Source organism: Neopelma chrysocephalum, unplaced genomic scaffold (genome assembly GCF_003984885.1).
Source record: "Neopelma chrysocephalum unplaced genomic scaffold, ASM398488v2 Primary Assembly neopelma1_119, whole genome shotgun sequence".
Lineage (NCBI taxonomy): Eukaryota > Metazoa > Chordata > Aves > Passeriformes > Pipridae > Neopelma > Neopelma chrysocephalum.
Genome location: NW_020897781.1, coordinates 869274 through 897182, shown reverse-complemented (window position 1 = coordinate 897182; position 27909 = coordinate 869274). Strand labels below are relative to the sequence as shown.

The window sequence follows — 27909 nt, the reverse complement described above, 5'->3', positions numbered from 1 at the left end:
AGGGCGAGCAGCAGCAGGCAGGGCAGTGCCCAGGCGGTGCGGCCGGGATCCCGGGGATGCAGCTCCATCTGTGCGGGGAGCGGAGCCCGCGGCTTCCCAGCGCGGCCCCGCGCCCTGCTCGGCGGCTGGATTTGATATGTAGGAAAAAAAAAATAATTAAAAAAAAATGAGAACTGCAGCTGGCGAAGCAAATCGCTGTTCTCAGCCCCAAAATGAGGAAGGAGGCCGGGCTCCCCCTCCTCCCTCCCCCCCTCCTCGCCGCTCCGCGGCGGGCGGGCAGCGCACACGCAACGCACCGACACGGACCCGCACCCGCGGCCCCGCCGCCGCCCGTGGGCACCGGGCCGGGCTCGGCTGGGCTGACGGGGCCGCCGCGGCGGGGCCCCGGGCGGGCGCGTGCCCCGGTGCCGCGCGGAGCCGCCTCCCCTCCGCCGCCGCGCCGCCTCCCGCCGCCGTTGCCGTGGTACCGGGGAGGGACGGGGCTGGCCCCGGTTTCGAGAACCCCCCCGGCTCTCAGCAGCCGCGGTTTAGCGCCGCTTCCCCCCGGTGGCGGGGGCGAAACCAGCCCCGCCCGCCCCGGGGCAGAGTTCTCCGGTCACCCCGGTGTGCGGCTGCCTTAAGGTGGGCTGGGAGGGGACCCCCGGGACCGCCCGCCAGGAGCCCCGGGGTGCCCCGTCCCGCTCCGCCGGAGCAGATAAAAGACGGTTCAGTGGCCCCAGGGCTGCGAGGAGGTGGATAGGGGTCCTCTGACGCGCCACAGGCTGCCAGTGTGACCACTGTTTCGGCACGGCCACAGCCCAGCATCCCTGCGCTGGGATTGGGGTGCAGGGGCACAGCCTCGGGGGTCCCAAACACCCAGGGACCACCCATGGTACCACCTGGGGCTGGGCCAGGACAGCCTGTAGCAGGGGCACAAGCGGCACACAGCCTTGGGGGTCCCAAGTGTCCAGGGACCACCCAAGGGACCACCCAAGGCTGAGCCGTGAAAGCCCGTGGCAGAGGCACGGGTGGTGTTTTGCAAGTGTCACAGGGACAAGTCAGCTTGGCCCGCGAGGGTCAGAGCAAGGGGGGGACACTGGTGCAGCACAGGCAGTTGGAGGGTGGATGGGGAGAGAGAGGAAATTCCTGCACAGCACACTGGGAGCATGGGGACATCCCCGTGATGTTCCCTCAGCAGGACCCTGCGGCAGGGAGGGGCGAGAGCCTGAGGACAAGGCAGCTGTAATGGTAGACAGGGCTGAGGAGGAGGGTGTTTTGGTGTCAGCATCCATGGGATGCGTGTCCCTGCACTACCCTGCTTCTCCCTGTCAAAAAGTCCTTCCCAGAGGAGTCACAAGGACACGTTCTCCATTGCCTGCACCTGTCACAGCTTCTACAACTGCCTGTGGGCACTTCAGCAAGGCCAGGACAGGTACCTGGGATGCAGATACAATGCTGGCAGCTCCCAGCACCACCCCACTGCCCCCTCTGCCCTGCCAGGGGTGAGGTAGACACTGTGCAGAGCGGGAGCTCCCAGCCCACCCAGCATCACCCGCAGCACCCCCAGCAGCACAGATCACACCGACCACTCTCCCGCTCCGGGCCGGGTCCCCGAGGGCAGCACCAGGTGCCGTGCTGGGGGACCGGCTGCCGGCTCCCCCCTCCCTCCCTCTCTCCCTCTCCAGGCAGCCGCCGGGGCTGTCGGCTTTATTTAGAGCCTCGCACAAACACACAGCCGAGATATCTGAAGCGACTTGGCACCATCAATCTGCACACGGCGTCCGCCCGCGCACCCCCGGCCCCGCCAGCCTCCCCCTCGGCCCCAGCTACGCCCACGGGGCACATCCAGCCTTAATTTAGCGCTGCTGGGAGCCAGGACCAGCTCCCCGGGCATCTGCACTCACCTCCCTCTGGGACCCACCGGCAGCTGGAGGCTGCGCTCAAGGGCTGCAGCCAGTGCTGCTCCTGCTGGAGGAGCATCAGTGGCCAGTGCTGCTCCTGAGAAGCCCAGTGCAACCATCATTTCCCTTCACACGGCTGGCCAGAGTGGGAGCAAGGAGCAGGGATCCAGAGGAGCCCTCAGATTTGGCCTTTTGCACATGGGGTTAATTGCCTTGCACAGGATGGAACATGGGGACATGTCCCCACAGTCCACAGGTTCCCTCACAAGAGGAAGCAGAGGGGCATGTGCCGAGTTCTGCTCTCTGGTGATCAGCAACAGGACCTGAGGGAACAGCATGAACCTGTGTCAGAGGAGGTTTAGTTTGGATATTAGGAAAAGATTCTTTATCCAGAGGATGGTTGGGCACTGAACAGGCTCCCCAGGGAAATGGTCACAGCACCAGCCTAACAGAGCTCAAGGAGCATCTGGACAATGCTCTCAGGCACATGGTGGGGTTGTTGGAGCTGCCCTGTGCCGGGCCAGGAGTTGGACTCGATCCTTGTTGGTCCCTTCCAACTCAGGATATTCCATGGGATTAGCAGCAGTTTGTGGAAACCTTGCAGCTACCCCATGATGGGCAGTGCATCCCACTGGGCCCGAGTCCAGAAGGAGGGACCCTCGCGGCAAGGGGGTTCCCAGCAGGAGGGAAAGTGCCAGGGACACACTGTAGCCATTCACAGCCACCTTTCCTGGTTATTTTTACATGGAAGCACAGTTCCTGGGGCCTGGCTGTCTTCAGCTTGTCTGGGCTGTTCTGCTCAGCGTTGAAGGTTCAGACAACCTGTTTTGAGGCGATTGCAGAACAGAGCCAGCCTGCACACAGGCAGCAGAGCACTCGGGAAGGGAAGTTAGAGCTTAAAAAAAGCTCTGCGAGAGAAGGTACGGCGCGGAGCAGATGGTGCAGCGTGAGCTTCCCGGGAAGAGCTGCTATTGCTCCCCATTAGGAAGCATATGGGCAGGCTCAGCTGCCTCCCCTCCTGCCCACGGCCCTTCCACTCGGCATTGCAAGGGCCCTGCTCCAACACAGGGGGTTTGGAGGATGCACCCCAGTAGGGCAGCACCTGCCCCGTGTCAGCCAAGGAGCCTCAGGGAGAGGAGCGTTCAGCTCCTTGCGCGCCCAAGACGGAAGGAGAACGCAGAATTTTGGGAGTGCAACGCTGCCATCGCCATCATCCTTCTGCACCGAACACCCACGGCGAGCAGGAGGCTGTGGTGCCGCTTGGCAGGGCGGGCAGCACTGCCAGGCTCTCCGTGCTGCCAGCGGGCACACAGGCTGCGCTCGCTTTGCAGCATCTCAGTGCTCCAGCTCAAAACCACTGCTCCCACAGGGGGGATTCCGGAGACCCTGGAGGATTCCCGAGTCTGGCTCTCCCTGGTCCTGGGAGCCAGGCAGCAGCCAGCATGGGGATGGGGCAGCGTTCCAGGGGAGCTTTTCAAGAATAAGTTGATTTTCACAGCTTTGAGGCACAGCGAGGAACTCGCGTCACGCTGCCAGCACCCGTTTGGGGAAGGCATGTGCTCCGTGTGGTGGGTCTGGGCTGGGCTCAGCCACCCCCACAGGTTTGGGTGCTGGGGGGTGGCTGGGAAGGCAGGGCTCTGCTCTCCTTCCCTGCTCCCAGCTGGGCTGGGCTGGGCTGGGCTCCCAGGGGCTCAATGTGCTTTTGCATTCCCCCATTTCCAGCTGGGTGGCAGAATCTGTCCCCTGCCCAGAAAGGGGTGAGGATCCTTCCCCACACAGGGACCCCCAGCCAGGGCAGCAGCACCCGTCAGCATCCAACAGGGACAATTACAGCCTTGCCAGGGTGATCCCAGTGGAAAGTCTTGCAGCACTGGTTTTGCCCAGACTGCTCTTTCATCCCTTAAGCAGCTGCCTGTCTGATCCTCTCCGGTCCCCAATGGCCCCCGGGGGACAGCGGTGGCTCACTCAGCTGGAGGGGATTCACAGGGGATGGAGGTGGAAAAGGTTCCAGTTCCTGCCCTGCAGAGCCAAACCTGGGCCTGTTAATGAGCCATGTTTCATAAACAATTGAGGTGAATGCAGTTTGTTCCCTGCCTGGGAATTTCTCTCTTAGGATCCCCACTCCAGCATGGGATGGTGCAGTGGGAAGGGTACCAATAGCTTGACTGACCACATCATACCAGGGCACAGCAGCTGTCCCAGAGGGCTCAGTCCAGACCCAAAACCCAAACCAGCTCAGGGATAAAGGGAAAAAACACCGATCCTTTGGACATCAGCCTGGAAAACACCCCAAACTCAGTATCCAGCAGTGCAGTTCTGGAGCTGTGAGCACAGAGCTGTGCCCAAGCACCAGAGAGCAGCCAGCTCTCCATCTGTGGGAGCCCTCCATCATAATGACTCAATGATCTTAGAAGTATTTCCCAGCCTCAGTGATTCCACGATAAACACAAACAACACAGTGCACACCCCCATCGAGGCACGTGGGGCTGCTGGGACTCACTGCCCCGGGCAAGCTCAGAGCCACCCAGACGTATCCTGGCCCAGTCCCAGCCCCACACAGGCTCCAGCCCAGCCCCAGCACCCTGAGAGGTGCTGCTTTCGCAGCTCACCACAACAAAACACCATGTGGGATCACATCAGAGCACCAAGCCCACACGAGGTCTGCTCTGGTACCCGCAAGCCAGCGCAGCCTCCTCAGCACATGCACAGGGCTGGGCACGTTCACCCCATCCATCCTCCAGCTCCAACCCCAAATTTCAAGAGCCCCCCAGCTTAAGAACCAAGTGGACACATCCTACAGCCCCACTGCTTCTCCTCACCGCCCCTCAGGCTTCAATCAGAACTCACAGAGGGCTTTTAGCTTGGAGAAAAACACACAAATGTCTCCTGAAGTTGGGAGCACCAATTACACTGCTGATATTTAGGGCTTCCAGCACAACAAATGGAGCTTCAGCTTCATTAGGTACCATGCCAATTTAATCCAAGACATCCAGTACAGGGGGAGCTTAAATTAGTTTATCTGATGTTAACTTATAACAAGCAATATGTTACTGTGGGGATGGAAGGAAGTGACCTGTGAACTGTTTGCATGGACCATGACCCATGGAAGAAACACACAGAGCCCTCCAAACATAGATTTAAGAAGCAGGGGGATGTATCCTACCTGTCTCTTCATACTCCTTTCACAGTACCCACCACCATGCAGCTGGGGAAGGGGGGGTACCCAATCACCCCTTTATGTGGGAGAGGCCCTGGGGAGGGTGATGAGCTGCTGGGGTTTCATTATGGCTGTGATTGGCAGGAGAAAGGTGGGGCTGGGCTGTGGGGGATGCTGTGTGAGCAGCCCATGGATGGGCTTTGCCTTTGGGGGATTTCACAGGAACTGCCTGTAATTGTTTTGGTCAAGCTTTTATTGGGTGATTTAGGAGTTACAGCTGAGTTATTTCAACTCTCTGAGGTCCTTGTCAGAGCTCTCAGACCCTGTTGGTGCAAGGGAGGTGTGGGGGGCAAGTGGGGAGGAGGTGAGGTGCTCCCTGGCAAGGGGGATATTCCCCTCTGTGCACACTGGCCAGACCTGCTGCCCGTTTCTGCCTCGTCCTTAGGGAGCAGGGCTCTGAATCACAGCCCACTTAATTTAAGTGTCCCTCTGCCACTGAATTAATCCCCAGCACTGCTGGGATCAGCTGGTTCTCTCCAAGCCCCTGAAATGACTTTCAGAGAGGATGAGGGAGGGATGTGGTGCTGCCTGCCCACACTGGGGTTGGAGTGATGCTCCAAGTGCCCTCATGGCATTCACACGCTGTCACCCTGGGCTTCAGCAGTGGCAGCAGAGCCTGGACAGTGTCAGACCACCACCCACCAACATCAGAACATCCACCATCAGAATGTCCACCACTGTCAGACCATTCACCACTGTCTGCCAAGCAAGCAGGGAAGCCCATGGGCTACAGCAGGGACTGTATCCACAGCATAGCTCACCCATCCCAGGGCCATGCTGTGCTCCCAGGTTGCTCCCACCCGGCAGCAGTGCCCTGCAGGATGCTGCAAACTGGGTGACTTGGCCGGGCTTCCTTAATGGAGCCCAGCACGCTCTGGGGGAATTCCTCACGTCTGTGTCAGAGCAGGAAAGGTGGTTTATATCCTGTGCCTGGCCTGGAAGCGGCCCTGGCTGACCCGGGATGGGGGGTTTTAGGGTGAAACTGCTGACAGGCTGGGAAAACCCGTCCACAGGGTCGGCTGGGAAGGACAGAGCTGGCAGTGCCAGTGCCTGTGTCCAATGAGGTGCCGTGAGCGCTGGGAGGGCTCTGCCGACCTTTGCTCGCAGGCAGGGTCCTGCCCCTTGCTCTGGAGGAAGGTTTGCTCACTGTGGGTCTGCAACGTGTGTGGTGCTGCCCAGGAAGTGGTGGAGCCACCACCCCTGAAAGTGTTCAAAGAACGTGTGGATGTGGGGCCATGGCTGAGTGGTGGGCTCTGCAGCGCTGGGGGAACGGTTGGACTCAAGGATATTTTCCAGCCGTAACTGATGACCAGGGCACAAGACAGCCCCCACCCAGGGCAGCTCATTGGGGTTACAGGGTGGTCCCAGCCCTGCATCCCTTGTGCCAGTGGTTGCAAAACTCAGGGGCTGTGGGGGACATCTGTGCTGTCTGGGGGGCACAACCGAGCTCACCTCAGCTCTGGTGGGGTCCAGAGCCACAGGCAGCCACAGTGCCATGGTGGTGGCCTCAGGACTCTTCTCCAGCCTGGGGAGCAGTGGTGCTGTGGAGGAGAAAGTGGCAGGGAGGGGAGGGGATGGCAGGCAGGGGCAGGCAGGGAGCTCCAGCCATGCAGGAACATTTCAGAGCTGGGTGTTAATCATTGATAGGTTTCTGGGAGCTGTTTGAGCCAAAGCCTCCCTCCCTGCTCCAGAGGGGGAAGCTCTGCACTGCTCTGGCCCATGGGGACGTGGTGGCAGTGCCAATACCCAGATTCCCCAGCATGCAGGCAGCCTCATGGGGCAATGCTGGAGAAGACCCTGGTCTCCCCTTGGCCACACCACCAGGGCTGTGGTGGGGTGAGGAGCCCGGCCAAGGGAGGTGTGATATCATCTCAGTTTTCTTCTGCCTGTTTTTTTGGTTTAGTTTTTTTTTTCTTTTTTTCTGCATCCTCTCCAAGTTCTCTGTTGATTGCAAATCGTTATCATGAAAGCTCATCCGAGGCTGCAGCAGCAGATAACGCTGCACTGCTGGGCCAGCGGCTGGAGCTCATCGAGGCTGCGCTGCCTGAGAGTCCTGCGGCAGCTGCGGGTGGAAATAAAACTGCTAACGTGGGGGATTGATCATGTTCAGCCACCTCAGCCCATTGCTTCCTGCTCGGCAGAGCCCTCGCTGGGAGATGCTGAAGTGCAGGCTCAGTGGGGAGAATTTGTGCTGTGGGATCTCAGCACGTGGACACTTGTGCCACCGGAGCTGGGGAGATGCCCCGTGGAGGGCTGAGACACAGCACATGGGGTGCAGGAGACCCGGTACAACCCCACGTCACCTTTACTGTTATTACCAAGGGTCTGGCAGCAGGAGCTTCCCTGGGGTCATTTGTGACAGTGCAGGATCCAATGCCTCACAGAGGGAATGGCAATTACACTGGGATGCAGGGGGGGATGTGCCCCCCAAAACAGCTGGACCCAACCCTGGAGGGGAGTTCTGACAGCCCTGCTGCTGGGCTGTCCCTGTGGTGGCCATCCCCACAGCAGCCGCAAGGCTCAGGGGCCTCATGCCAGAGCTCTTGGCTCCTTATTTTGGCCCCATTGAGACCAGGCACATCCACACTGCCTGACCCAGCACTCTCAGCTCCATGGAGCTGGGGCCATTCTGGTCCTGCTGCTGGAAGCTGGGTGGAGAAAAATGCTTCTCCGAGGGATTTGTGTTGGTTTGTCCTTTTTTTTTTTTTTTTTTTTTTTTTTGTTGAAGTTGAAAGGCAATAAAAAGCTGGAGGATTAATTCCAGCTCTGCAGGATCTACCCTGCTCCCGGTGACTGCATCGCTCCGAGGGGCTGGCCCTGATAAGGAGCTGCAAATCCGAGCTGCCAAGTGCTGCCATCCCACCATAGCCTCAGAGGGGGATCAGGGATTTAGAGGGTCTGTGTGATGTCTAACAGGTTTAGAAAATATTGCCCGGGATTATCCACTAACGGTGGTGACCGGAGACCTCTGAGCTGCGGCAGATGCTGGCACCAGCTGATGTCTGCCGAGGGGGGTTCTTGCGTGTGGGAAACCTGTCCTGCTTGTGTTTGCATTGGTGTGCGTGTTCACACGTGTGCACACGCGTGGATGGACGGCTCCGGGACAGGCTGTAGGTGTGGATGGGGCCGGTGGCCCGGTGACACCGCGGGGGCTGAGCCGTGCCCGGCCCCCCACGGCCGCCAGCCCCGTGCTGGGTCTGGGGTGCCAGGAGGGACCCGCGGGAGAGATGCTCCAGCCTCCGCTGCGCTGCAGCCCTGTAACAGCAGTTCTGACCGCCAGAGTTAATGATATCCACCCAATTAGCCCAGCCTAGCCCCAAGGATTAGCTGATGGAATCATCATCCCAAAGCGTAAGCAGTTAACGCTGCTAATTAGTCATCGCGTGAATTCCAACCCAACCACTGACTGCAGCGGCCGCGGTAGCCGTGGGCAAGGGGTGATGCCCACCCGGCCGGGCTCCGGGAGACGGGAGCTGTTTACGGAGAATTTGCCGGGCCCGGGGATCCGTTATTTTTACACGTTGCCATAGCTACTGATACCATTATAAAATTAAGCCTGAACCATGCGGAAGAAATGGATCTGTCAGAAGGAATTATTTTCGGGAGCACGCTGTGGGTCCGGGCGCTGCCCCCACCAAGGGCCGGCGACGAGGGGCCGAGCCCAGCGGGGTGATGGGGGGTCCCCGCATCCTGCCCGCGGGCACGTCGCTGGGCTGAGGCGCCGGGCAGGCTGCGGAGCTCCGGGATCGCCTGGAGCCACCGGCGCCAGCACAGCCCCTCCGGGCTGGCAGCAGCACTGGGCACGTCCGGGGCGAACAAAAGCCCGCTGAGAGGGAGCTTTCAGCCCGCGCCGCGCTGCCTCCCGCAGCGCCTGCTTTCCCCCTTCTCCTGCCTCTCTCAATATTTTTCCCTTTCCCTGCACTTCTCTGCGGAGGGACACTTGTGCCGGGCTCGGGGGCTGCCAGTGCTGGGGCCACTGCCAAGCACAGCCGCGCTTTAAGGTCGCTCCCTGGAGCAGTGGGGAGCTCCAGGGACCCTGCAACACCCTGCCCTCGGGACAGGGAGCTCCCCAAAGGTTTTCCCTGCCCTGAGCACTTCTCCCTGGACAAAGCCATCTGGAGAGTCCCCAGGAGCGTGCACAGCTCACTACGGGTACAACGTGTGTATGTGTGGCTGTGGGGGGCACCAGGACCACTCCAGTGTGATGCCAACAGCTGATCCAGCATGAAAAGCCCTTGGCACCCCAGTGCAGGCAGGAAAGCCCCTCCTGCCCACCCTGGAACCCTCACGCAGGCACTGGCAGGACCCAGCACTGCAGCTGGATCCGCCCTCCCAGTGCTGGCTCCAGAGGGCGATTGTCCCTGACCAATGTCCCGTCCAACACCGAAAGCACAAAGTGAGTCTTTCTTAAGCACTGGATGTTCCTGTTTGTCCCACAGCCCTGGAAACCCCTCTTTAATCACTGCCAGTCTTGGCCTCATGGCGTCCCGCAGTGAAGGACCGCATGGGCCAAAGGAGTGTTGGGTACAAAGGATGTGACATTTTCATTTTCACTGCCTGCCCCCTCTGCCTGTGATAGAAGAGGTGAGGAATGGTCAGAGGGCAGGCCCCCATCCACCCCACGCCCCTTCAGCTCCACGGATTAAATGAAAATGATTCCAGGTCTGGCAGAGGGGTTCCCACTATCAATAACTGCAATAGCACAGCCTCCTACTAGACACCAGAGAATCCACAGGGACAAGCAGCATCTTCCAAACACCTCCTCCTCTTCTCAACTTAGAGCTCTGGACTGCAGTCTGGGGGTCCCAGTTCGCTTTGTGGGCAGGGCCAGGCAGTGCCCAGGAGTCCACCTCCTCCCCAAACACCCCGGTGTCCCAGTGTTGTGGGGTGGCTGTCCTGTACCCCGGCTGTCACTGGGACTGTGCCTGGGGGGCTGGAGAAACCCCCACTGGGCTGGTGAGGGCCCTCACTCCATCAGGAACCCTGGAGGGGACGAGGCTGGCAGTGAGGCTGTGGCACTGAAACAGTTCCTATGACAACCCCAAATCCCAGACCTGTTCATCCCCTTTGGTGAAAATCCACAACAACCGTGAAACTGGGGAATAAGATTCAATAGTAAGACGTGAAATAAATCAGGACCAGTGTAAAGCATGTCACCGTTTTACTTCGGCTTCGTTCCTTTCTAAGGAAAAGCCTGAGAAACCGGGAGCTGCAAAGGGGTGAGCTAATAGGTTTGGAATTGGAGAGAGAAGGTTCTGACTGTGCAACATTCCAGGGCTTCTCCTTCCTGTTCCCTCTCGTGGCAGGAGCCCAGCCCAGGGAAGACAGTGGGCATAAGCAAGACCCTTGGGGCATTTTTTGGGGACAATCAAAGTGTCTCCGAGACCCTCTCCCTTCTCTCCAACCCCCTCAAGGCAGCTGGCTGCTCCTTCAGCTCCTCCTGCTGCTCCCTGATGTGTCCTGGCACATCATCCCCATGACATTGCCTGGTCCTTTTGGTAGCATGGGGTGCCCCGGCATCACAGGGTGCTTGTGGCATCGTGGGGGCCCTGTGGGGTTCCTGTGGCATCCGATGCTCTTGGACCCATGGCCTTTTGGGGGATGCTGGTGTGCAAATGGATCAGCCTGTCTCTCCCTGGGGATGGGCTTGTGCCCACCACGGTTACATGGTGGAAAGGACAGGGACGGAAACAGGGATGGGGACAGGGATAGGGACAGAGCAAGGGTATCCTGGACAGAGACAGCCACAAACCAGGCCCTTGGCTGCAGCCACTGCCCTGTCAGCCACTGGAGGGGACCAGTTGGAGCAACGCTGGCTCCAGGAGACACGATGTCCCCCAGGCACCTATTCCTGTGACAGACACTGCCGCTGTGGAGGATCTCTGCTTCTCATTGTGGAGCCGGAGCATCCCAGGGCAGGGCATGAAGCATTTATCCCTGTCTCTCCCTTTTTCTTCTTGCCTAGCCCTGGCTTCAGCACAGCTGAGAATTGTCCCACTCCCCATGAGTGCAGCCAGCCCTCTCCTGTCCCCCAGGACACCAGGGAGACGCCTGCAGCCCCCTGTTTCAGCCAGCCCACACACTAGCTGAGACCACGCTCTTCCTCAGCATTAATTAAACCTTTGCTGCCCTCCCCTTGCTGCAAGGACCAGCCCCCTCCATCAGCCACTCTCTCCAGACTAATTGCTCTCTATTATTCCATGTTTTCTGTCATGCTTCCCCTTGGCTCCTGGCACAGCCCATGCCTCCCACTCTGGCTCCCCGGCACACACAGCACAGCACAGCACACACCATCCCCTGACAGCCCTCTGGCACTGGCACCTCCAGGAGACAATTCCCACCTCTCAGATCAGACGCCAGAGCAGCCCCTGAACATCCCCTGGCCACCCAGACACACATCCCAGTGCAGCCCAGCCGTTTTTCTTGACTTTGCCATCCCATGGGGTCCTGGCACTGGGCTCACACACCATGCAGAGGAAAAGCCCAGCTAAACCTGGCACAACACCACCCCGGGGTGTCCATGCACGGGGTCCAGCAGCAGGACACAGCCCAAAACCTGTTTGGAGCTTGATCTCCCCCCTGGGACACCAAGCCTCTCCCACCACCCATCCAGGCACCACCTCAGCTCCACACTGAAGTCTTTGCCACCTTCACTCGGCCCTGGCTGTGGCAGGAGGAGCCTGGTGGGTGCCAGCCCCAAACCCCAGCATTGCCCTGTGCCCCCCAGCCATGGCAGCTCCTGTACTCCCACACCCCCCCTCGTCTCGCTCGAGCACCCAGCGGGTGACTCAGTGGGATGTGACAACCACCAGCACCAGGAAAACACCACAGTGAATCCATGACCCCAGCAGTGCCTGACACTGCCCCCAAGCGAGGTGTTGCCCCCCAAGCCGGTGTTGTCCCCTGAGGAAGGTGCTGCCCCCCGAGTGAGGCTCTGCCCCCCGAGCGAGGTGCTCCCCAGCACGCTCCTACCTTGTGTCCGTGCTCGGGCGCTTGTTTGTGCTTTCACTGCCGGCACACCCCGGGCTGGTGGCTTAAAGGATTTTCCTTTAATAACCACCAAATCCCTCCCCTGGGCAGTAAGCCGCAGACCTGGGCCCTTTCCTAGGTGCAGAGCGCTCCACCGTGCTCTGCTCGCTCCCTGCTTTGCATATGCTCCTATCAAACTGGATTTCCCCACTCCTGATCCAGCCCAGTGCTTAAAAAGCTCTAAATCCCCTTGAATTTCATTTCCCCTGGTCCTCGAGGTCTATCCCCGGTTTCGGTCTCACCCACATATTTTACATATTCCTGTTCACAGCCTTGATGTGAGATTTCCGCCAGTTTTGGTGTCGTCCCTGTGCAGAGCCCAGGCAACCCTTGTCCTGCTCAGAGCAGCCACTGCCTTGGCTGGGAAATGATCCGTGGCATTGTCATGGCTCCACTCAGGATCCAGCACTGGGGAAGGCTTCAGTCTGGCACTCCCACCCCACAGCCCATAGTGACGGGCCCAGGCTGAGGACAGGCACTGGACCCCTGCCCTGGCAAACTCCACCCCCTATCACCATGCCCACAGGCTGCTGAGCGTCCCCAAGCTGTCTCTGAGAAAGAACTGACCCCAAACTGTCCCTAGGACACGTCCCCAGAGGAGGGGACTCTTATTCAGTCATGCAAATAAATTTCCGTGTTAGCTCTTCTCCCCCCTGTGACAATTCTGTCCTCACGAGGATCTCCCTGCCAGCCACGCTCCCCGGGGCTGCACAGTCTTGTTTCACTTCTCTTTTCTGATTTCACAGGAAAAAGTAGATAAATCTGAAAACTGGCAAGTGCAGCAGCTTCCGAGGTCACAGGCAGCAGTGGCAGAAGGTTCCTCTGCCTGGGAAGCCCGTTTTGGCCTCAGCCCCTCCCACCAAGGGGGTTGCTGGGGGCCTCATGTGATCCCCCCAGGATCCTGCAGGACTGGCACTATTGCTCTTGCCCTGAGCACAGTAAAACTGGACAGCACGGTTGTTTGATGGCTTTAATGAGGGTGGTGACAAGATAACACAAATTATGGACCTGTGAGCCGGGAAAGGGCCAGTGGAGGCCTATGCTGGTGGGCACAGGCAAGCATGAGGCCCCCCTGGCGTCATCAGCACCAAACAGCTTGCACAATGCAGAGGTGCTTGGCCTCGTGGCCTGATCCTATGGTTGAGGTGGCTGCTGGGTCCTGGGAGAGCTGCTGCCCAGCACTGGCACAGCAGGTCCAGCCCTGAGACAGGAATAAAGAGGAGGAAGCTTGGCTCCGAGAACGGCGTGCTGAGCTGAGGCCGGGGTGCGCCACGTAAACAGCTCCACTTCTTCTTTACTGTGCCCTGCAGGAACATCCCTGCTTCCTCCCCACCACGGCTTGGCCGCACAGGCCGTGGTGCCACGCGTCATTTGGCAGCTACCCTGAGGCTGGCGTACTCCGTGCAGGCTGTGCCCGCGGTCCTGCCGCGCCGGGGGGCCGTGGGCAGGGCCTGCAGGTCGGCGTAGTGGATGTCGTTCTCCTCCTTGCTGCCCTGCTGCAGAAGTGCACAGAAATGGGGGATGATGCCACAGGAAAAATCTTGCAAAAATAACCCCAACCCTATTTCACAGAATCACAGGATATCCCCTGGGTTGGAAGGGACCCACGAGGATCGTCCAGTCCAACTCCTGGCCTCACACAGGGTAAGAACAAGAACCAGGTTCGAGCCAGGCTGGTGGTGGTGCAGCTGCAGAGGTGGCCCCGTGTTGCGGTGCAGACTGTGCTGGGACCACAGGCAGGCAGCTGCTGCCCACCCGAGGTCCCCCCTGGCCCCAGAGTTCCTGCAAGCCGGGGCATTGGCATGGGATTGCTTCCCCCTATTCACAGCTCGCTCTTACCTGGCTGGGCAGGTGGGAGCTCTCTGCATCCAGAACTTCACTGCAGAGGGAAGGAAAACCATTAGAACCAAAAGAATCTGGGTCCCCTCCCACCCAGCACAGCCCCCCTCAATTCCCCTCCCAAATTTCAGCAGGATGCCCGTGCTGAAGGCAGAGAGGGACAATGTGCTGTCTGTGCTCCTGGGCTGGGCTCAGACACCACAGAGAGGGGCTGCAGGGAGCTCCCTGGTACTGGGTGATCCCCGCCAGGTGCTCCTGTGTAACACAGAGAGAAGCAGCACAGCGCAGTAAAGGACCTTTTCTGGGGCAAATTACTGCTCCAGAGAGTTAAAAAAAAACAGCATAAAGCAGGTGGATAAGGCAGTTTGCTCACCTCAGGGTGCAGAAGGAAGAAGTGGTGGGTACAAACCTGCAGGTGCTGGGGGTCCCTGCACAGCACTGCAGAGGGGCGGGTGGGAAGCTGCCCACAGCTGCTGGCCCTGCTGGGCACGGGCTGCCCACCCCACCTTGGCGCTTCCTCCTGTACAGGCAAAGGGCGGCGAGGAGGCCGAGGACAAGGAGGAAGCAGAGCACCACAACTGCAGCCACCATGCCGGGAACCACGGCTGCCTCTGTGGAGATGGAGGCAGAGCGGGAGAGGGTGGTGGGTGCAGGGCAGTGTGGGACCGTGCCGCAGGCAGGGTGGGGGCTGTGGGATGGGGCCCTGGGAGCGGCGTCCTGCTGGGCTTCACTCACCAAGCACAGACACCTCTGTGCCAGTTCCACGCCGAAACACCACGTCCCCACCGCCCAGCAACTTGGTGAACTTCACGCAGTAATAGGTGCCGACATCCTCGGGCTGAACATCCCTGATGTGGATGCTGAAGTCTGTGTCTGACCCATTCACCGCTCTCATCACACGGGGAGCAGAGCCCGTGTCCTCATAGATGGTCCTGTTCCCACTGCCCCAGCCCTTCAGCCACTTCACAGGACCAGGTTCGCTGGATCCAGACACGGTGCAGCTCAGGGTGAGCGTCTTCCCCACTGTCACCGACACCTTGTCCTGGGGCTGGTGCAGCTTGAAGTCCTGACCCCCCCCGGCACCTGCACCTGGGCACAGCAACAGGAGGGTTCAGGGGTGAGTGATGGGGAGAGGTGAGGGCTGGTTCACAGGCAGAGCAGCTGAGAGATATCCTGAGATGTGGTAGAGGCAAAGTGCAGGCACTGGGAGAGGGGAAGCAGAGTTCAAAATGAACAAGGGGCGAATCTGAAAAATGAGCAGGCTGCCCAGGGCAGTGGTGGGGTCACCGTCCCTGGAGGGGTTTAAATGACATATAGGTGTGGCAGTTGGGGACAAGGTTTAGTGATGGCCTTGGCGGTGCTGGGGGAATGGTTGGACCTGACGATTCTGAGATCTTTTCCAAGCTAAATGGTTCTGTGATTCTATGATTTGATAAATCTACACCCTGTCGTGTCATTTGCAGGAGGTGCTGCAGGTGCCTGGAGGCCAGAGAGGTACAGAGGGAGCCAAGGGGAATTCCTGCCAGGAAAAACTACCGAGTGCTGTTAAACGTTAACGCCCTGGCTCTGTTCCACACGAGTCAGGATCACTGGGGCTCCAAGAGGAATTGGGGTTCGCAGCCAGGAGCCAACCAGGAGCTGGCTCTGGGCAGGGATGTGCAACCCCGGAGTCCAGCGCAGCTCCCACACTCCTTGTCCCCAAATCCCTCCTGCACCCCAAAACCCTTCCAGTTCCCAAACCTCCCCTCTCCCCAAACCCCTTCATTCCCAAACCTCTCCTGCCCAAATCCCCCGATATGCTCGGCACCGGCTCGGCGGGGCTCGACTCGGCTGTGCTCTTCTCCGGAGCTGGGCTCTGCAGCCCCGGGGACGCTTTGCCACCAAAAGGTGGTCGCGGAAGGAACCCCCCCGGCCAGCGCTTATCTTTGGCGCCCGCTCGCGTTAATGACCGGTGTGGGACGGGGCAGGGGAGCGGAGGGCTCAGGGGCTCCACTCCCGACTCACCCGAGAGCGGCCGCTGAACGGGGCTGCGCTGCCCGGACTGGAGCGGAGCTGCCGCCGCGGCCATGGGCTCTGCCCAAACTTTGGGAAGGAAAAGGAGAAGCGGGACAGGAAACAGAGGCGAGCGGGTGGTTAACGCTTTGATGCCTGCCCGGCAGAGCCGCGAATCACCCGCGCCGCGCATCAGTCCCGTCGGGCATCACCCCTGACGGGCATCACCCCCGACGGGCATCACCCCCGGGCCGCCCGGCCCCGAGGGGCTGCGCTGGGCTCCGGACGGGGAGCGGCTCTGCGACCTCCCCGGTTCGGTGCGGGGCCAGAGCACCGGGGGCCCCTGGCCCAGCTCTGCATCACCGACCCATGGGAGACACCAGCCCGCACCCCGATCCTGCTGGCAAAGGATGGGTGTCCCCCCGACGCCCCGGGGCCACGTGTGGGAGAGTGTGAGGCATCAGGGCCCCTCTCTCTGGCTGCCCAGTGCCCGTGGCCACGGCCGCGGCTTTGGCACATATCTGAGGGGAAAGTGGGATGGACATCACCATTTTGGACCGGCCTTGTGATGAGAACACTGGGGAACAATTGGGACATTACTGCATAGAGGAACTGGGCCGTTGGTGGCCCCCTTCCTTCCCTTTTGTGGGGTCAGTGCAGCACCCTGCTGAGCTGAGTCCAGTCCAGCTGAGCCGAGTCAGGTTGAGCCTAGTCCAGCAGAGCTGAGAGAAGCCCAGACATCAGGGAGTGAGACGTGGGGATATCCATGGCTCCAGGGACAGAGGTGCTGCCTCTCACCTGCCTGATGCTGCTCCTGCTCTGCAGAGCCCCAGGTAAGTAGGGCCCACACAGCCCCAGAGCTTTTCCCATGCATGCTTCTGCATGCTGATGGCTGGGTAGTCCTTCCCTGTGCCTGGGGATATCCAGGGCTCTCCTCTTGCTGCCTCCCTTCCAACCTGCTTTTATCCCTGGACAAAGAGTTTGGTTAACTCCAGCCCCGTCCCGGGAGCTCCAGGCTCTCCCCATCCCTCACTCCCAAGCCGGGGGACAAGGAACAGGAACATTTCTCCTGCTCCTGGCTCAGTGCCAGTGTCTGGCAATGCCTTGTGCTGTGCCCTGGCTCTGGGGCCCCTTGTCAACCCCAAACACTCCTGTTGCTGTGCCCAGGTGCAGGTGCCCAGAGGGGTCAGGACTTCAAGCTGCACCAGCCCCAGGACAAGGTGTCGGTGAAAGCGGGGGAGACGCTCACCCTGAACTGCACCATGTCTGGACCCAGTGAACCTGGTCCTACGAAGTGGCTGAAGGGCTGGGGCAGTGGGAACAGGACCATCTATGAGGACACAGGCTTTACTCCCCGTGTGACAAGAGCAGTGTATGAGTCAGACACAGACTTCACCATCCACATCAGGGATGTTCAGCCCGAGGATGTTGGCACCTATTACTGCGTGAGGTTCATCAAGTTGCTGAGCGGTGGGAATGAGGTGTTTCGGCGTGGAACTGGCACAGAGGTGTCTGTGCTCGGTGAGTGGGGGCTCCCAGAGCAGCTCCTGGGGGGAGCCAGCCCAGCCCAGCCCAGTGGGCTCTGCTCAGGGTGAGCAGGGATGGGGAGGGAGCTTTGGGGGCTGGTCCCAGGAGAGAATGCCACGGACCACCCCTATGCCCCGCTCCCTGCAAACCTGGGGCTGGGCAGGGGGGCAGAGTCTGACAGCCCTGTGCTTCTCCCCACAGCCCAACCCTCCCCCCCGATCGTGTCCGGGCCCAACCAGAGAACGGGGCTGAGGCAATCGGTGACTTTCACCTGCACGGCTGGAGGGTTCTTTCCTAAAGACATTGGTGTGAAATGGTTCAAGGACAGGGACCCCATCTCATCTCAGCTGCCCCAGGTCACTGAATGGCGGGAGAAATCCTACAACATGTCCAGCAGTGTGACAGTGGTCCTAGGGGAGGGTGACGTCCCCTCACGGCTCATCTGTGAGGTGCAGCACTCCGCGTCACCGACCGTGCTGCGGGGGACGTACCAGCTCAGCAGAGTCCTGAGAGGTGAGGGCTGGGGCCCTTGTGCTGGGGTGTCCTGCTCCTGTGGGCCTGGGGGTCCTGGAGTGGGTACAGCGGGTCATGGGGTGGGGACGGGGCACCCTGCAGGGAGCAGAGCCAGGGATGTCAGACACCAGGTGCTGCCTCTCTTCCCAGTTTCCCCCAGTGTGGATGTGAGCGCTGACCAGATGAGCCCCATTGAGCTGAACAAGACCACGAAATTCACCTGCCACGTGAAGGGGTTTTACCCAGAAAATGTGGCTGTTTCCTGGCTGGAGGACGGGGTGAAGATGAAGGTGCAGAACGACTCCCGGCCATCGGTGTTGCACCGGGGCTTGTTCGAGCAGAGGAGCCAGGTGGAGGTGCAAGCGACAGAGGAGAGGAATGGGTCTGTGTTCACCTGCCTGGTGGTACACGATGGTCAGGCCCCTGTCAAACGGTCAGCCATCCTGTGGATCGCCAGCCTGGACCAGAAGGGGCTGAGTAAGTGGTCCCAGAAGAATAATGGTGTGTCAGAGCTGCTGGGATGGGGTGCTTGCCAGGGTGGCTGTCTGGTATAATCCCCTGAGAAAGCTCAAAGTCCCAGAAAAGGCTCCTTGTGGGGGGTAGGAATGCCTGTCCTTGCGACCTGGTTGCTGACATCCTCTGTCCCCACTGCAGGTGTGAACCTTTCATCCACCCTCCTCCTCCTGTGGCTTGGCATGCTGCTGGAAAAGGGAATCCTCGGTGGGCTCCTCTTCTTCCTCTTCAAGCGCACAAGAAAGGAGGCAATGGGGATGCTGACCTGTCCCACTGTTCCTCAAGGCGGGTCCCAGGGCTTGGCCACCACCAGCCGTGTCATGTGAGCCTGGAAATAAATGCACCAGGATGCAGAGGATGCCCTGGGTTGTTCTGTGCCGTCAGTCCTGGGCATCCAGCCCTGTCTGTAACCCATCCACCAGCCCTCCTCCAGGGCTTGGTGCTGCCCATCCCGGTGTTTGGTGCTGCCCATCCCAGTGCCCGGTGCCTGATGCCTTGTGCCCAGTGCAGCCCAACCCCATGCCCAGTGCTCAGTGCCCGGTGCCTGGTGCTCAGTGCTGCCCATCCTGGTCCCCCATGCCCAGTTCCCTGTGCTTGATTCCCGGTGCCCAGTATCCAGTGCTCAGGGCCCAGTTCCCAGTATCCGGTGCTCAGTGCTCGGTGCCTGATTCCCAGGGCTCAGTGTCCGGTTCTCAGTGTCCGTTCCCAGCACTCAGTGCTGCCCATCCCTGTTCCCTGTTCCTGGTGCTCAGTGCTGCCCATCCCTGTTCCCTGTTCCCGGTTCCCGGTGCACCGGCTCCTCCCGGCCGCCAGGGGCCGCTGTGCGCGGGCCGGGCCCCGCTCGCCGCGGCGGGTGTTTCCGGGCGGGAGGGTTTGGCGGCGCACGCGGGGGCGGTGCGGGGCGGCCCGGCGGGGTTTGGGCGCTGCACCGCGGCAAGATGGCGGACAGGGAGGAGGCGCTGAGGGAGTTCGTGGCCGTGACCGGCACCGAGGAGGAGCGAGCGCGGTTCTTCCTCGAGTCCGCGGGCTGGGACCTCCAGGTACCTCCGCCGCTGCCCTCCGCCCGCCCCGCTGCGGGGCTCGGCGGCGCCGCGGCGCTGGCGGGGGGCAGCGCTGGGCCGGAGCGCGGTGTCCCGCAGGCTCAGGCCTCGCCCCCGCCCGTCGCCGGGCTCAGCCCTTGCGGCGGGACCGTGGCCTGGCTGGGGCCGAGGCCCGTCTCGGTTGTCTCGTTCGTTTTCTCCCGCGCAGTGAGGGACGGCGGGTCTGGGGTGTGCCGGGTTTGTGTGGGTTCTCCTGGAATGCTGGCGAGGTTGTCAGCGCTGTGCTGTTGGTGCTGCCAGCGGCGGCCCCAGCGCCCCCAGACCGAGGGGAAGCCACCCGCTACTCTGACCTGCCCCTGTCTCTGGTCCTTCTCGAAGGATCTGGCTGTATTAACCTCTGCTTGTGGGTGGCACAAAAGCAGCTGTTTCAGGGCAGTAGTTTTGGCATAGCCTTTGTGTCAGTGCTGCAGAAGAAGGGCCCTGGCGTTCCCTGGCAGGGAAGGTGACATCCCTACAGCAGTGAGTGCCCTGCCATGACACAGCCAAACAGCAGAGCCTGCCAAGGCCTCATCTTTGCCAGGACCTGCAAAGGGGAAAATGGCATGAAGTGTCTTTAGTGAGAGGTGCCTTGAGAGGTCCAGCATGGCAGACGGTTCAGCTGGGATGTTTTTGTGTGTTTTGCTGTTTCTCTGGAGTGCTTGCTCCCATCCTGACAAGCTCTGCTGCTTTCCCTTTGCAGATTGCCCTCGCCAGTTTCTACGAGGACGGGGGTGATGAGGACATCCTGACCCTGCCCCAGCCCACCCCCAGCTCCATATCCAGAGGCACTGGAGCCAGGTGAGGAGTGAGCTCCAGCTCCATCCTGGAAGCCTGACAGTGGAAACTGTGAAAACACAAACTCTCTCTAAAGCACTGATGTGTGTTAGTTTTCAAGAGTAGCTCTGTGTTTAGATTTGCTTCACCTCGTTTGGCTCTCTAGAAATTATGAAAGCCTGAGCGTCTGTACGTCACCAGCACGGGTGTTATTGCACAACTGAGCCAGAGATCAGTTAGGAAAGCTCTGCTCATTGCTCAGGAAAAACTTGGTTTCTCTTTTGAGGTTAAAGAAAGTCAGTTGGTGACACTTTCATTTGAGCAGACCATATATCTGCAGGAAGAACATTTTCTGGTTTTGTGTGAGACCTGAGCTGATCAAGTCAAGCATTTTACAAAAAACAGAAGTGAGTTTTGCCTTACCAAATCCCTGTGAAGTCAGGGAATGCTGCCCAGTTTTAAAGAGGAGTTGCTGGCTGTATCTTGAAGGAGAAATGCTCTCGGTTCAGGCATCAGTGAACAGAGTCCACCTTGCAGAAGGAGCCTGTTTCAGTGTCGACTGTTTCAGTGTGGAATGTTTTAGCTGGGAATGTTTTAGTTTGGACTGTGTCCCAACATTCTTCTTGCTGGATCTTTGCAGTGACCATCGAGTAACCTCGTTCAGAGACCTTGTGCATGCGCAGGAGGAGGATGATGAAGAGGAGGAGGGACAGCGGTAAGTTTCCAGCTAAAGATTCAAACCCTGGGTGTTTATCCCGGCCCTCTTGGGAGGACTTGCTGCTTGTGTTCAGTTTTTTTAAGATCAGGTTTGTGTCTCTGAAATTCCTGTAGTGAAGCATCTGAGGTTTGACAGGGGTTTGTCAGTGCAAAGCCTGTGCACAAGCACGTGCTCAGCTGTGTAAGCACCGGCTCTCAGCGCTGAGAGAAAGCCTAAAGTAGGATATGGAAGCCCTGGGTTAAGAACAGGAAACAGCCCAGATCCTCATTTGTGTCCACAGAGAACAGAAATGTGGGAATAATGCAGAGATTTGTTTTCTTTCTGCTTGGGGTTTTGGTTTTATTTTTGTTGGGGTTTTGGTTTTGGGTTGTTTCATTTGGGGTTTTTTTGAAGTGCTGTTTAAGGGTAATGTACTGGAATGTGGAAGTGGAAAGAAAAACAGGAACATGGAATACTAGTGGGAAAGTCTCCTACGATGTCAGCTGTAAGTAGTTAAATACCCTTAAGGTTGACAGGCAAAGTAAATGGAATGGAACTGATGTCTCTGAAGGGGTGGCTCAGCCTGGATGGACTGTGATCTGCAGGCAGCTGGGAGCTCGCTCTGTGTGTGTTACAAGCCATCTGGAAGCTAATAAACCCAATCTTCCAGAAGTGCTTAATTGCACTTCACTGACTGTGCACCCATTGCTTCCAGTTGAGATCCGTCCTTTGTGTGGCATGACCGTGTGCCTTCCCTCAGAATTCCAGTTGGATGTTTCTCTGATGGGTCAGAGGCTTGCTGGAAGCCTTGTTCAGCCGGGTGATTGAGCTGGTACTGGTGTTTAAAACAGGGCTTGTCCCTCTGGGCTGTTCCTCTTGCCAGCTCTGAGACTTGTGCCCAGTTTATTACTATTGATCCACAGGTAATTTTACAGTAATTGACATAAAAAGAGAGTCTCTGCAGTACAGGAACTTGCAGGTGGTGGCAGTGGGAGACACTCTGGTAGTATCCAGTATTTGTGATTCCAAGGTGTTTCACTGAGCTGCACAAATATGAACAAGTGAATCCTGATGTCAAACCGCTGGTCCTGGAGAGGCAGCGGGTCCAGTCTGACCAGGAGTCGGGTGCTTTCTGTTAGGTTTTATGCCGGTGGCTCAGAGAGAAGTGGCCAGCAGATCGTGGGCCCTCCGAGGAAGAAGAGTCCCAACGAGCTGGTGGAGGATCTGTTCAAGGGAGCCAAGGAACACGGCGCGGTGGCCGTCGATCGGACGACCAAGGGCGGTGGTGAGACGAGCAAGCCGAAGGTGAGGAGGGCTGAGTTCTTCCTTCTGTTCCCTGTTTCAGTTAAGGCTCCACCGTGCCAGCTGTTTGGCACTGAGGAGTCCTGGAATTACCTCGACAGCTAAGTCTGGACTCCTCTCTCAGTGCAGCTCTATTTGGTGTGTCACAGTGGCAAGAAAAGCCGCTCTCTTGTGCCGTATTCATGAACTTGCTGAAGCTGTCACTGTGCCTGCAGGGCAATAGATGTTGCTGATGCCATGAAGCCCCTGTTCATCCACAGGGGTGGTGGGGAAGGGGAGCAGCTCTCTTGGGTTTGTGTGGTTCTGTAACCCTTTGCCTGCTTCTCTCTTCCAGCCTTTTGCAGGGGGAGGGTATCGCCTTGGGGCTACTCCCGAGGAGGAGTCGGCTTACGTGGCAGGAGAGAGGAGGCAGAACTCTGCTCAGGATGTGAGTATGTCTGCACAAGTTTGTAGATGTGACCCAAGGGATTTCTCTGCTCTAGCTACAGAGCTTGCCACCCCTGAGAGTTACAAAGCTTGATAGAAATTCACAAGGACAGAAATATGGTAAATCCTGCTTCCTGCGGGATTTCCGAGTAGAAAATAGATGATTGGTCTTGGGTAAGCAGTTTTCTGATGAACTTTTAATTAAGAATATGAGCATTCCTTAGAAGTAAAATAATGTGTGAAGAGCACTGGGCAATTAACTTTTCTTTATCCACTGGAGAGCTGTGGAGCTGCCAGCATCAGTGTGAGGTTCCCTTGTGCTTGGTTTATGGCCAAACGTGCTTCTAGGCCGTGGTGGGAGCCTGGTTTAGACTCCTCACCCAGCACACTCCTGGCTCTTCAGCCATATTTGCCTAAAAGGGGACTGTGGTGCCACCTTCTAGGAATTGACACCTGACCATTACATACATAGCCAGTGCTTTGGGATTTTTCCCTCAGCCCAGAGGAACCTGGCTGGAGTGTTTTCTGCACCCAGAAGCTCCTCTGCCCAGTAGGAACTTTTCATTTTGCATCAATTTTTTTGTTGTCACCAAGATGCTCAGTGAGGCTGATTGTTGTTTGGGGGCTGCTGCAGGTGCACGTTGTACTGAAGCTCTGGAAGAGTGGATTCAGTCTGGATAGTGGAGAGCTGAGGAGCTACCAGGATCCATCCAATGCCCAGTTCCTCGATGATATCCGCAGAGGGTACGTAGTGAGAGGGAAGAAAAAGAGCAGCTGTTTTCTGAAACACAAGTGCTTTTGGAATCCAGGCTGCTGAATCTGTGGCCCATTTCACCTGAGTTTTCTTGTAAGAAATTAATTATTCTTCATATGGAACATTTGGTTCAGGTAAACAGGGAGTGGCTTTGGTTTGTGTGGGGCCTTGAGAGTGTGAAGTGAACAAACAGGTGTTCATATTTGGGGTGAGATTTCTGATGCATCACGTCACTCCAGGTGACAGGGAAATGTAGCCTTTAATTTGTGTGTGTCAGTGGGGGAGGTGTGTGTCTGCCCTGTTAATTAAGCAAGGGGCACACTGCGATTCCTGAAAATCCAAAGGTCTGCGGCTTTTTCTCCACACTTTCCTGCCTTGCTGCTTCAGGCAGCTGCCTCAGGACTCTGTCTTTGCAGGGAAGTCCCGGCCGAGCTGCGCAGGTTAGCACGGGGAGGACAGGTGAACCTGGATATGGAGGATCACCGGGATGAGGAGTATGTGAAACCTAAAAGTGTCTTCAAGGCTTTTACTGGAGAAGGACAGAAGCTGGGCAGGTGAGAAGACAGCGGCGCTGGTTTGCTCTGTGTGTGATGGGAGAGAGTCACTCGAGAGCCTTGCTAGGTGGAGCCTTTTGATTCATCTCTCTGAAGGAAAGGCACTGGGTGCCTGTGGGATGGGAGGTGTTCCTCTAAGGAAACAAGGCTCACTGGCGTGTACTGTGAGGTGGCTCAGCCTCTCCCTGGCAGGAGGTGGGTCCCTGGTTTGGAACTCCCATAGAACACGTAGGAGCAGTGTTTCCAAGTCACACTGCCCCTGTTCCCGTGGGGATGTAAGGGCCTGTGACGTGGTACCAAAGGAGATGGTAGAGGTGAATTTCTAGACAAGTTCCTGCTGACTGGCTGACTAATAAATTCTCACTTCCAGCTAGCTTGGTGTCCCCTGTCTAGCAGCCCTGGTAGTTGGGCCTGGCAGGCGATGAGCTGGCTGGCTGATTCTGGCTCCCTGCAGCCAGGTCAGTTTGGTTTTTAACAGTTCCTCTTGTGTCCCCCTGTTGCCAGCACCGTGCCCCAGGTGATGGGCACCAGCTCACCAGCCCAGCAGGCAGAGAACGAAGCCAAAGCCAGTTCTGCCATCGCGATCAATGAATCGGAGCCCGTCACCAACATCCAGATCCGGCTCGCCGACGGTGGGCGACTGGTCCAGAAGTTTAACCACAGTCACAGGTATGAGCAGGAAACACCAGGAAGGCCTGCATGGCACTGCAGACTGGGCACAGGTGGAGCAGGTGTTAAAATCCTGGTTGCCTGCCAAAGGGAGCTCTGGGGATCCTTCTGTGTAGATGAGGAGGGATAGAATTATTGTGGGGTTTTAAGGCGGTTGTCAACTGTTGGATAGGATTTGCTTTCCAAATAGGGATAGATTATAGCCAATGATACCACACCTGGGAGGGTCAGTGTTATCAGCAACACTTTCCTTGATGTCACCTATAAAAAACTGAATCTGTTCTAAGGGCTTTAGAAACTCGCAGATAATTAAAAACCTGTTCAGTTATTCTGCCTCAGTTTAGACTTCTCTATGGGACTGTTTCCTGTGCTGAGTGCTGAGTGGAGCACAAAGGGACATTCTTACCACAGTTCTGTTCCCTTGGACAAGCAGAGCTGGCTTAGATACCCCACTGCTTCCTCAGACTGCTCTCCTAAAGTCCTTCTCACCTCCCTGATTTGAGGTTTGTATTCATTCCTCCAGTTTCTATAAGAGTCAAGCCCAGGGCAAAAACTTACAAAAGCCTTTGTCTATGACTGAGTTCAGGAAGTGGATCCCATGTCACTGTGTGGCTGCTCAGGGGAGCTGAAATCCTCTGGGTTCTGCTGTGTGTGACAAGCTCAGTCACTCAGAGCAGCAAGTGTCAAACTGTTGGTTAAATCTGTTCATCATTAAGGGTTTGGAAGCTTTCAGTTTCAAATAACCTCCTGACAACACAGACAAAGAACACTGAGCTGAGTCTGTAGCCTGTAAAGCAGCTGCTGTTATTTCACTAAACGAGAGCCCACAGAGGAGCAGGTTAAATCAGAATAGTCTGGCTGTGGCCCGTGACGTGAACTGGGAAGCAAATGCAGCACAGGCTGCACACCTTTGTAGAAGCTGTTCAGTAACAGGATCACCCCTGTGTGTTTGATCCCTTTGGACAGGATCCGTGACATCCGGCTCTTCATAGTAGATGCTCGGCCAGCGATGGCTGCCACCAGTTTTGTCCTCATGACCACCTTCCCCAACAAAGAGCTGACTGACGAGAACCAGACCCTGAAGGAAGCCAACCTGCTCAACGCTGTCATCGTTCAGCGGTTGACATAGAGGACCCTGGCTGTGGCCACATGCCCGGCGCGGCGCACGGGGCCGTCTCCTCCCGCACGGTGCCGCACGGGCCCACATCTGCTCGTAGCTCTGGGTTCTTAGGTCTTGGTTGGACTTTTTTTCTCTTTAGTTGCATTTCCGATGGGTTGTTTTTTTTTTTTGTGATGATGATCAGTGGACTTCAAAATAAATAAAACGAAACGAATCTGTTTGGAAAGGAGCTGCAGCCTATTGTGCCCCAGATTCTCCCAGGAGAGTTCAGTTACCTTTGTGGATTGAGTTACTGCACTCAGAGAGAGGTGGAAGGCGAGGGGGAAGGGAGCTCCAGGGAGCAGTTTCTGTCCGTTTACTGCTCACCACAGTCCTTTTGCTCTTCCCTCCAGGGACTGCTGCAGAGTACTCCCTTTTTTTTTCGCACATTAAATATAAACTCTGAGGATGGGTAATGTGATTGTCAGGATAATGGTTACACTCCTGTAAAAGCATTATGGGGGAAGTCTTTGTGAAAGAGCTCAGTGTGGGGAAAACTCCAGCATCTGAGGTGCAAGGTTTAACACTTCCCAGGCTTTTCTGGAGAGAAAGTCCTGACTTTCCTTCCCTCAGCTGAACTCTTGGGGTGTTCATTGCAGTCCCCACCTGCTCTGCCTGTGCTTTCCCTGGCAGGCCAGACCGGCTGCAGGTTTAATTTGCTGTATTGCATTTCTTTGAGAAACCCTGCTGCTGACTTCTTCTTTCCAAGAAGGTACAAAGCTGAATCAGCTTGAACTGACTGGAAGTAAGAGACAAACAGAGTCTAACTGGAAAGCAAGTTATATCCTAAGAGGTGAATTATTGAGATGATGGCAACAGCTCAGGTGGAAAAACGTAAAGCTGTATTTGATGTATTTCCTCTCCTCTGCTGAGGACTAACATAGCTGAACACCTGGAGTTATCCAGCTTTGGTCTGTTCTGTTTGTGTTTTGGGCTCTGGTCTCCATATCTTTCTCTCCTTTGAACAGAATCCTGCAGGTCAATTCTTTATGCCCAGACACGAGGCTAGAATATTGTGCTGCTTCTGTCCTCATTTTGGGCTTACAAGCAGAGCCCAGAGCTGAGCCGTGGGCTGCAGCCACCAGCTCCCTGGGAGCAGGGTCCCTGGGAGAGGCCACGCTCCTGCCCTGCCAAGGGCTGGAGCTCTCCCTCCCCATCCTGAGCCCTGTGCTGTGAGTCCACCCCCCTCAGCACTGGGAAGCTTCCAGGTCCTCACCTTGGTGCGAGCAGAGGGAGCTCCGGGTGCAGGGGAGGGGCTGGCAGGTTGGGCAGGTTCAGCGTGAGGAACTCGCTTGGCTGCCTGTGGTAACAAACCAGCGGGAGCAGAGACCAGCCCTCGGCAAGGGCATTTTTACAGCAGTTTCTCGACTGAGAGCTGAATTAACTCGCGTTTTTCTTTACAGAATGGACATACAATGTGCGTAACAACCAGTTTGTAAATTATTGTGAAAATTGCCATTAAAAGCCCACAAAATAGGAAAACAGCGTTTGACCCTTTCTGACTGGCTGCCATCTGGTCTCGGATTTTGGATGATGTTTGTGAGGGTGTCTCATCTTCGGGTTGCTCTGCGAGCCGGCTTCCCATGCTGAGCTGTCTTCAGCTAAATGAGGCTCAACCTGTCAGCAGCACTTTTAAAGATTATTTTTTCTGACAGGTGAGTTTGAGGTTCACCTGCCTGCGTCACTTGCTGGTGTTTGTTATGACCAGTGAGTAACCTGTGGGAACCAGTACAGAGAGAACTGAGAAAAGGGGATTTCCCTCGGAGCTAAACAGAATCACAGCTGCCTTGTGAGAAGTTACTCAGAGGAGTTCTTGTATCCTGATCTTCACACGTGCCATTCTGGGGACCTGGACAACATGTTCTGGAATGCTGGATAGGATGCACCCCAAGACTCAGAGAGAAAGTTTATCCAACAGAAAGCGTGCAAGTTATTTGTCTCCTGCTTCTGCCTTTGTTAGCAGTGGCATCAGAGCACAGGTGGTG

General features: G+C 57.6%; 3 protein-coding genes across 3 annotated transcripts; 2 read left to right on the top strand and 1 right to left on the bottom strand.

Moving 5' to 3' along the window:
• Positions 1–13082: 13082 nt before the first annotated feature.
• Positions 13083–16094, bottom strand: LOC113974257 (signal-regulatory protein beta-2-like). The gene is made up of 5 exons (XM_027697208.1): positions 15970–16094; positions 14701–15054; positions 14375–14576; positions 13966–14005; positions 13083–13622 (listed from the first exon to the last, which is right to left on the bottom strand). Exons 1-5 carry the CDS (start codon positions 16031–16033, stop codon positions 13494–13496), a joined length of 789 nt encoding a protein of 262 aa, XP_027553009.1. The 5' UTR covers positions 16034–16094; the 3' UTR covers positions 13083–13493.
• Positions 16095–16578: 484 nt separating this feature from the next.
• On the top strand, positions 16579–18658 carry LOC113974255 (tyrosine-protein phosphatase non-receptor type substrate 1-like). The gene is made up of 4 exons (XM_027697205.1): positions 16579–16790; positions 17125–17478; positions 17686–17997; positions 18148–18658. Exons 1-4 carry the CDS (start codon positions 16724–16726, stop codon positions 18549–18551), a joined length of 1137 nt encoding a protein of 378 aa, XP_027553006.1. The 5' UTR covers positions 16579–16723; the 3' UTR covers positions 18552–18658.
• Positions 18659–19416: 758 nt separating this feature from the next.
• NSFL1C (NSFL1 cofactor) lies at positions 19417–27406 on the top strand. Its single transcript, XM_027697207.1, has 9 exons — positions 19417–19550; positions 20290–20387; positions 21004–21078; positions 22200–22365; positions 22697–22789; positions 23423–23532; positions 23959–24096; positions 24601–24765; positions 25732–27406. The coding sequence occupies exons 1-9, from the start codon at positions 19449–19451 to the stop codon at positions 25892–25894; spliced, it is 1110 nt and encodes a 369-aa protein (XP_027553008.1). The 5' UTR covers positions 19417–19448; the 3' UTR covers positions 25895–27406.
• Positions 27407–27909: the final 503 nt, after the last annotated feature.

What these genes read in the sequence shown, in the direction of transcription:
- LOC113974257 (XM_027697208.1), bottom strand. Translation starts at nt 16,033, where the DNA reads ATGGCCGCGGCGGCAGCTCCGCTCCAGTCCGGGCAGCGCAGCCCCGTT. An exon ending in CGTTCAGCGGCCGCTCTCGG is followed by an intron (nt 15,055 to 15,969) that starts GTGAGTCGGGAG and finishes TGCTGTGCCCAG; the next exon opens with GTGCAGGTGCCGGGGGGGGT. An exon ending in GGGACCCCCAGCACCTGCAG is followed by an intron (nt 14,006 to 14,374) that starts GTTTGTACCCAC and finishes TTCCCTCTGCAG; the next exon opens with TGAAGTTCTGGATGCAGAGA.
- LOC113974255 (XM_027697205.1), top strand. Translation starts at nt 16,724, where the DNA reads ATGGCTCCAGGGACAGAGGTGCTGCCTCTCACCTGCCTGATGCTGCTC. An exon ending in CACAGAGGTGTCTGTGCTCG is followed by an intron (nt 17,479 to 17,685) that starts GTGAGTGGGGGC and finishes TTCTCCCCACAG; the next exon opens with CCCAACCCTCCCCCCCGATC. An exon ending in GCTCAGCAGAGTCCTGAGAG is followed by an intron (nt 17,998 to 18,147) that starts GTGAGGGCTGGG and finishes CTCTCTTCCCAG; the next exon opens with TTTCCCCCAGTGTGGATGTG.
- NSFL1C (XM_027697207.1), top strand. Translation starts at nt 19,449, where the DNA reads ATGGCGGACAGGGAGGAGGCGCTGAGGGAGTTCGTGGCCGTGACCGGC. An exon ending in CCGCGGGCTGGGACCTCCAG is followed by an intron (nt 19,551 to 20,289) that starts GTACCTCCGCCG and finishes TTCCCTTTGCAG; the next exon opens with ATTGCCCTCGCCAGTTTCTA. An exon ending in AAGTTTAACCACAGTCACAG is followed by an intron (nt 24,766 to 25,731) that starts GTATGAGCAGGA and finishes CCCTTTGGACAG; the next exon opens with GATCCGTGACATCCGGCTCT.